The 8,825-nt window shown below is 40.6% G+C and overlaps 1 protein-coding gene across 1 annotated transcript in view; it reads right to left on the bottom strand.

Moving 5' to 3' along the window:
- The window catches only part of LPL (lipoprotein lipase), a 30,742-nt gene extending 27,749 nt beyond the window's left edge, over window positions 1-2,993 (bottom strand). Inside the window, exon 1 of the mRNA XM_019642033.1 lies at window positions 2,615-2,993. Within this exon, the coding sequence (XP_019497578.1) occupies window positions 2,615-2,702 (88 nt within the window). The 5' untranslated portion in view covers window positions 2,703-2,993. The remainder of the gene's footprint in view (window positions 1-2,614) is intronic.
- Between the last annotated feature and the right edge of the window lie 5,832 nt (window positions 2,994-8,825).

Raw genomic sequence — 8,825 nt, 5'->3', positions numbered from 1 at the left:
CACACACACACACACACACACACACACACACACACCTAAAGGACTCTATTCTGACTCATGTCCTTTCTGAGACCAATAGTCACAATTATTGACTCAGGCAACTTCTGTAGAATGCCAAGAAACAAGTTGAATTGATGAAAACAAAAAAGTTTGGTTAGGGGAAAAAAATCAATATTATATGACTGAATTGACGGGTCTTTTCAGGTATTCTAATGCAGATAATGCTCCTGACTTACCTAACAAGCAGATTTGCTCTACATTTTTATAGAAAAAAATGTTCGTAAAAATAGAGGCAGTAAACTGTATAGCCCAATTTCTCCTCCTGGAATAAAGCAAAAAAGGAGGGCTGAGCTAAAAATACACTGTCTGAAAGAAAGTGAGTTTTCCAAGTAACTCTTCCCCAGTGTCTGACTCCCACCTTTCAATACAACTATTTATCAATCACTACCTCGCCAAGCTCTGCTCCATTCCAAGTTGTATCTGCTATTTTGCTGTCATCGTCCATCATGCTTAATTTAGGTGTTAGTCTGGAAATTCACTGAGGCCAGTTAAATAGAATGGCAACTAGTGAGCACTGACCCATAACGTTCCATCTCCTAGTTCTTCAAGTTTCCTGGTGAGGCCACGCAGAGATCGGGTGGCTCCAAGAACAAGGAACCTGAGGGCATTGCCTCCTGTTCTCATATTCTTCTTACACTGAACTGAGAATAAGTAAAGTCAGAGCCCAGAGGAAGTGCTCCTGACCTCAACTCCCTCACACCTGTACCTTTCTGCTCTGAAATTCTTACATCTTAAGTGAACTTATTTGGAGGAGAAAAGAAGCCAAAAGTGATGGGAGAGGCATGCTATAAAAAGGGATTGGGGGGGTGAGAGTGGGAGGAAGAGATAACAAAAGGATTAATTTTAAGTCTACTTAAAAATGACTCCTCCTTTAAAACATTTACAGCCAGGAAAAGAATGTGTTTGTTAAAATCCAATTTAATTCATTAATCACTTACATGTGTACAATTAAATCAAACAGTAAGAATTAGAGGGGCCTATAAGAACTTTGAGTCTGGTCCAAACTCTTCATTTTAGAGTTGAGGAAGCTACACTCAGAGAGGTGACACTGACTAGCCCAGAAATTTGGGTCTCCTGAACTTCTAAGGGAGCCTAGCAAAATCTTGAACTGTAGACGACACATATTTGTGTGTGTTTTATTACACTATGGTGCAACTTTTAAAATACGAATCTGGAGTTAGTCCCTACCATCTTCTTGGATAGTGTTAAACACTATCCAAGGGGAACATAGAAGTTGAAGCCTTTCTCATTGAACCGCTCACAGAAACTGATCTGACAGGAAAGATACTTGTCTTTTTATCCAATTCAGTTTTGATAGAATCCACATTTTTTTAACCTAACAAAAATGTTCTTTCCCACAACTCAGTACTGAGATAAACTTTCAGCTACAATAAAAGTCACGGACCAGCTCCACTATAACTTGAACCTCTGTGGACTTGCCGCCTGAAAGCACATCCAAGCGACAAGGGCCGCCCGCTGCAAGTCCACCAGCAAAGAGAAAAGAAAATGCTGCCTCCTTTGATGACTTGCTTCAATTGCCTTTTTATACAGTTTCCGTTGTACGTTAGCTGGACCAAGGTTCAAGTTAAGCAGGCGGCTTCTCTTGTGGGCAGGTCTCGGACAGGGCGCTGGTTCTGCCACCGCCCCCACCCCTCCTGCACCCCACACCGCGGTTAAAGAAATTTGCATCTGGCTTCCAACGCCTAAACCTTGGTGAGCCCCGGACTCCCGAGAGGGCGACAACTGGAGTTCAGCCGCGGCCTCCCTGCGGTGCCCAGATCGGGACTCGGCTCAGAGAACAGTAAGGATAGCCAAGTGCAAACCTTGCAACCCCCAAATCAGCGGCCACGTTTTCAAGAGGGTCACCCCTTCGCTAGATTTTCGGGGCGCTAAGACGAGGCGAGCGTGCAAGAGTGGAAGGTGGCGAGCTTCCGGCACCGGAACGCATGCAGGACGCCGCGTCCCCAGGCCTCTGCTCCACGCGTCGCCGGTCCCCCACTCCCGCCTCGACGCGGAGAATGAGAGTATCCTGTGCCTCTAGGATGCGGACCACCCTTCCCCCCGCCCCGTTCCTGCTTCTCCGGGAGAAGGAGCCACTTTCTGCCCGCGCTCCCACAGGCGGGGGCCGAGCCGCAGCTGCTGCCAAGCCAGGGTCACCTTGGCCTGCGTGCCTTACATTCCAGCCGGTCACCACCATCTGGGCCTTTCCTCCCGCCTCCCTCGTCCCGCCCCTCACACTCCTCCCGTCCCTTCCCGGCGGAGCCCGGGCGCCGGGGAACAGGGCCTCAGCCAGAGCGGAGGGGATAGCGCGGGAACCCAGGGAAAGAGAGAGAGCGGGAACTAGGAGCTGCCCAGCGAGATCCGAGGGAGAATTCCCTCTCTGTCTCTCAACGGATCCTATCCCGATGACTTCCCGGGGCCGCACTCGGGCTAGAAGAGTCTCCGGAGCGCATCCGCACCCCCTTCAGACTTTCTCCTTCCCATCCTCACCACACGTGGAGGTGGCCGCTGAGCCGAGTTTACAGGAGGAAGGGAATCTGCGCGCAAAACTTACTGTCGGCGGCGGCCAGCCCTCCTCGGGAGGCGGTCAGACTCTGGAGGCACACGCCCAGAGCCACCAGGAGCAGCGCTTTGCTCTCCATCTCCAGGCGCGTCCCTCTCTGTAGGCGCTACAGGTCACGGGAACAAACGCGGACAGACCGATGGACCGCGGAGCCCGAGGCAGGAGCAGGCTGGAGCTGCGCGGTTCGGTGCCGGTCAAGTCGCCCTTTTAAGGGAAGGGCAGGGCAGCTAAAAGCGGCAGGTTTCCTCGGAGGAGGAGGAATCGAGTCTGACACTGTTTCCACTCCACGGCTGCTTATGTGACTGGAAATATGCAAATAAACCTCATCACCTATTGGCTATAAAATCATAAGTTGGGGGGAGGGCCCTAAATTCACTTCCAAATATTTGAGCAAACTGTAGCGAGGATCAACCCTGCCAGCGAGAAGAGGGGGAAAGGGCAGAGAGAAATTTGCTTTCACTGGGTTTCCTATTTGCTTTTCCTAAGGGGTCTGGCTCTCCAGGGCCCCCTGTACAAGCACCAAACACAGGTTTAAATGGATTTATATTAAATACTCCGCAATCACCGGTTTTCCACGGAGGGCAAGTAAAGCTGTTAAACTACATTTGGTCGGATACTTAAACCCACTCCTCTTTCGATAGACCCTGTTTGTAACTTGCAGGGGTTTTTTCTCCCAAAATTCTCCTGGACAATACCAATTTAGGGGTCCATAAACACACGATGTTCTGCAGCTTGCGCTCGAACAATCTGGTATGTTAACATTGGCAAAATGCATTGGATGATGTGGTGGAGAAAAGCCTTCTTGCTCTAACTGGTTACTAATTTTTGCCTCATGTAAATTATACTCAAACTCATCAAAGAATGCAAGTATAACATTTTATTCTCAGAGGCAGAATATTGAGGTCAAATAATCTAAAACTGTATTGTTATGCAAAGTGAAAGAAGCCAGTCAAAAAAGACACATGTTGTATGGTTTGATTTCATTTGCATAAAGTATCCACAAATAGGCAGATCTTATAGACGGAAAGTAGATTAGCAGTTGCCTGGGAGCTGGAGAATAAGGTTGGGGTTGGAGAATGGAGAAGTTTAGGGGAATGGTGATGAAAATGTTTTAAATTTAAACCATTATGGCAATGGTTGTACCACTGGGTAAACATACAAAAAAAACATTAACTTGTACATTTTAAGTCAGTGAGCTCTATGGTATGTAAGTTATATCTTAATAAAGCTATTAACAAAAATGCATTGATGTATGTAAGTAAAATAGTAAGAATAATGAAATCACAGGGGAATTTGGGTTTTTTGCCAAAATGCTCAGAATACAAATGTCTCTTTAAGTATAAAGGATTTGCATTAGTCAGAAAGGACAGTTAACTCTATACTCTTCACTTTATATCTGAGAAATAGGTTCAAAAATCAAAACCTCCAATTCACTGTCTATATTGGATTATTTCTCTGAATATCTTTAATGCTTCCTTCTAGTCATCTCTCTCTCTCTCTCTCTCTCTCTCTCTCACACACACACACACACACACACACACACACACACTCGTCATTTGTATGTTAGGATGAAAGTCCATACAATTTAAACTAGGCTCACATTTAAAATTTTTCTCAAAAATGAAATACACCTGATAATACCCATATAATTCAAAGTGTGTTATTCTGTAGAATAGAGTTCTATTTTTAATTCGATGCATGAAATGGCACAACACAATACATTGTTTTGTATTATTGCCTTGCAATTATTAAACAATACATTGTGCACATTCATCCTATCCCACAGAGCATGTGGAGGAATTTTGAAACCTGCCAAGAATTAACCCCCTCAAAAGAACTTTAGAAGTGGCAGGAACAGACCATGCAGGTGATGAATAACTATGATGTGGCAGTCCTCCAAAAAATTATATAGTAAATTCTAATTTTAAAAAATGACACGAGGTAAGTACAATTGCTTGTGGTCAAGGTATAAATGACATATAAACAGAAGTGCAAAATGCCTGCTATCTTATATAGAATATTCATGCAGCCTATTTTCACACGTAAATTTTTTTAAAAATCATTTGCTAAGACGACCAAACCATCGACACTTCTGTGCCATTCAGAGAACTGCAAAAAGATTGCTAAAGGGAAGTCTGGCACTTATAATGTATGTTTAAAATGATTTCTCAGGTTAACAGATAACAAATTCAAAGCAATCAAGAGTTAGAGTAATTATATATATGAATATGAAATATATATATATATATATATATGTATATATATATATGAAACCGGTTTTGGCATGGCCTGTAGTGTTACACTGCATGTGCATTAGAGTTGCAGAGATTTCCAGGAAGAATTAACTCACAGCAGCTCAGCCAACTGTTTGAAAAGCAGTCAGGTTGGCTCCATTCCCCGGACAGGTGGCGGGTATGTGGGTGTGACGGCAGCGCGCTCTCCTGATAGGCTTCTCTCGGAGCGATCAGATGCCTGCGTTCTCCTGCAAAGGCTCACATGACCGCCAAGTTTGGACTGCATGTGCGTTAGAGAGGCGCCTGGTCCAAGCTTCAGCACGGTTATTTGATCACCCATAACGTGAGGTTTGACGTTTTCCGTAACGGACATTTCCTTTGTAACAGACTTAAAAGGTTTCAGTTTAAAAGAAGCTACGCTTTTTATAGATGTCCAGGATGCTTGCTCCTCGTGTGAGTTTAAAATGACGTAAGTAAAAAGTTAATTGCGTATACCTAAAGAAACAGCCAAAAATATGGTGAATTTAATAATATTCCCATTGTACAGGTGAGGGAAGATAAAATTCAAGGAAGATTAAATAACAGTAACCACAAATCATAGTGGTTTTTTTCTTTAGTAATCCCAAGAAAGAAGGAAAATATATTTGATGTGTTATGTTACAATGTTGCTGTAATTGCAAACCGCAAAAGCGTGGAAAGCAGATGTGCTTTGTACATGCATAGTTATGATGAAATGCCCGGATTCTAAAAGAGCATCCGTATACTGAAGTGGATCTGGTGTTTATTTCAAAAATTATGTTTAATGTAGAAAAAAAAGCATGTCTGGTACAAATGAAATTTACAAATACAAAATCATAAATATAAAAAGTATTTTAAAATCTTTTGACTTTTAACAAGAAAAAAAAACAAAACCAAGATGTTTACTAAAATTCCCATAGAAGACTTTCCCACTGCTACCCACCCATATCCCAGCCTTAAACTGTAAACAAGGAGGCTCGCCAGCTGTGTCTGGATGGAGATGGGATGTGACAGGATGGGGATGAGGGTGAAGTCATAGCCCTGGGAGCTGCCCTACTGGGTAATTAAGTGGAGATACTGATCTTGCAGACTTCTTTGATTCTTTACCCAACAAAGCTAAGTTGAAGAAATTCTGAGTAGCAGTTCAAGGGACAAGTGAACTCAGATAGAATATAGTTCTCTATTGGTAAAGTTGGGTGTCGTATTCTGGAAAAGTTAAAGTACAAATAAATGTTATATTTGCTACTGTTTCCTTCCTTCACCAGGTATGAGTAAAGGGATCAAGGTTCCTGTCTTTGCTTTGAGGGTGAAGGAATTGTGGGGTATGGAGAGAATTGCTTCAGATAATAAAAGTGTGTTATTAAATAATCCAGACATATTTTAAGGATTTTAGTTTTCTTATTTGAGGACATTCATTCCCTCCCCTCTTCCAAACACAAAAGAAACAAAAAGTAAAGAGAAAGAAGGAAGTCACATTTTAATATCAGCATTAAAAGATTTGTCTAAATAAAGTACAGAGAAAATATATATATTATATATATAAAGATATATAATATATTATATATTATATATAGATATATAATATAATATATAAAGATATATATACTTATACATATATGTATATATATAATATATTTTAAGTGAATTTTTAAAAAATAGTGTGTTGCAATGGCCTGTCCTGGAACAAGGTATTATGGTGAGGGGGACACATTGGAACATACCAGAGAGACAGCTGCTGTCATAGAAGAGCTGCAGCAGGCCAAGGGGGAGAAGGATGCAGAGGCCTTTCCTAGAAGACAGCTAATACAAACTAAAAAGAATGCCCCACAAATAACCTGGATTTATAATCCATGTTTATTTATAAGTAGATTTTTTTTCCTTCCCCCCTCAAAAAACTTAAGTTCACGTAGGAAATTAAAGGAGACTTTCTATGAGATCTAGTTAATGACTTTAATATGCAAAACTACGAATGTTTTTTGCTGAGGGCTTTATGTTCTGTGATATAACTTCAGACAAATCATCGAAGCCCTAGACTGACAAAGAGCTGACCTGACTCAGCACAGATATTTTTTAAGTGCCCCTGCTGACTTCCTAGTGACACTGTAACATTTAAAAAAAAAAAAAAGCAATTTTAAGGGGCTTAGAGCAATTGACTTGAATAAGCATTAAGCTCTTGTATTGTTATTGGAATTTTTCTTGTTTCTTTTGTTAAATTATATGTAACCATGAAAGAAGATATTGCTCTTCTCACCTCTGTGGTGCTTCCCACAGCATCTGACTGTACTGAGAAGTTAGGTGGTTCTTAGTCAATAGTTGTTGGGTGAATTAATAATCCTGAGTGAAAGTTGATCCAGTGCTAAATGGGAGAGAAAGCAGGATATTATTTTATTTTAAATTTTCACTAGATTTAGTAATTATGAAACTTGAAGACACACATCACACACACACCACACACGCACACACAGACTCACTCACTCACACCCTCCTTGCCATAATCTAGTCTACTTAGACCAAATCTATCCAGTTAGGGAAATGGAGGACAACTTCATTTGACTGGAGCTTTCTGCTGGCCTCATATACTTCTCTTCTTCCTTTTAATGGAATCTGTCGTTAAAAAAGTAATATACTCTTGACCAAAATAAAACCACAAAAGACAAATGTTCATGCAGTACGAAATTGTGTGCAAACATAAGTCTTTCTCTTACCACAGACTTCCAATGCTCTAGTCTCGCTCCAGAAGCAACTAGTTCCCGTTCTTGTGAATCTTTCTGGAAAAGTCTATATGCATTTACAAGCATAAATGTGTTTGTAAATGTGTGCATGTGTGTATATTCATCCATATGTTCACAATTTATTTTTACAGTAATGTCAGCATATCATAAGCACTGTTCTGCCATTTAGTATTTCATCAAATAATGTGCCTTAGAGATGAGATCATGCAGTAGGGCCCCTTTGTTTTTTTATTTTTATGGCCATTTAAGATTCACATCTATGGTTGTATCATCATTTATTAAACTAGACACCTATCAATAGTTATTTAGTTCTTTTGATAATATAAACTACGTTATAATAAACAAAGACAAATTCTTTGAAGCTACTGAGTCAAAAAGTATAAATATTTATCATTTTAATAGTAAATCCACTAGATCCTCTAATGAAAGTGCACAAATTTACATTTCTATCAAAGTGTAGGAGAGTTTATTGATGATGGACATTCTGGCCATTACTGTACATTACTGAACTATTCAGTGTCTACCAACCTGGAAAGTGAAAAATGGTCTCGTTTTAATTTTCATTTTAAATAATAGTAGCTAACTCTCATGTAGCACTTGTTATGTGCCAGGCATTATTCTTAGAACTTCACATATAAGACTAATATAATATAAATCAGCTTTATTAAGATACAACTTACATATCACACAAAACATCCATTTAAGGTGTACAATTAAATTGTTTTTAGTATGTTCACAGAGCTGTGTAAACATAACCAATTTTAGAACACTTTAATCACACCCAAAAAAGCTCTGTACCCTCAGCTGTCGCTCCCCTCACCTCTCTCCCTCAGCCCCAGCCCTGGGCTGCTTTCTGTCTCTATTGATTTACCTATTTAGACATTTCATATACATGGAATCATATAATATGTGGCTTTTCTGTCTGGCGTTTTGCACTTAACATAATGTTTTCAAGGTTCATCCATGAGTTGAAGCATGAGTCAGTACACTCCTTTTTATTGCCAAGTAATATTCCATTGCATGAAGATACATTTTATCTATCCATTTATCAGTTGATGTGTACCTGGATTGTTACCACTTTTTGGCTACTATGAATAATGCTGCTAGGAACATTTGTGAACAAGTTTTTGTGTGGACAATATGTTTTTAATTCTCTTGGGTATACATGGAAGAACAGAATTGCTGGGTCATGTAATAATCGTGCTTAAGACTTTGAGG

The sequence above is a fragment of the Hipposideros armiger genome, unplaced genomic scaffold (genome assembly GCF_001890085.2).
Source record: "Hipposideros armiger isolate ML-2016 unplaced genomic scaffold, ASM189008v1 scaffold_64, whole genome shotgun sequence".
Lineage (NCBI taxonomy): Eukaryota > Metazoa > Chordata > Mammalia > Chiroptera > Hipposideridae > Hipposideros > Hipposideros armiger.
This window is presented reverse-complemented; position numbering and strand designations above follow the sequence as displayed.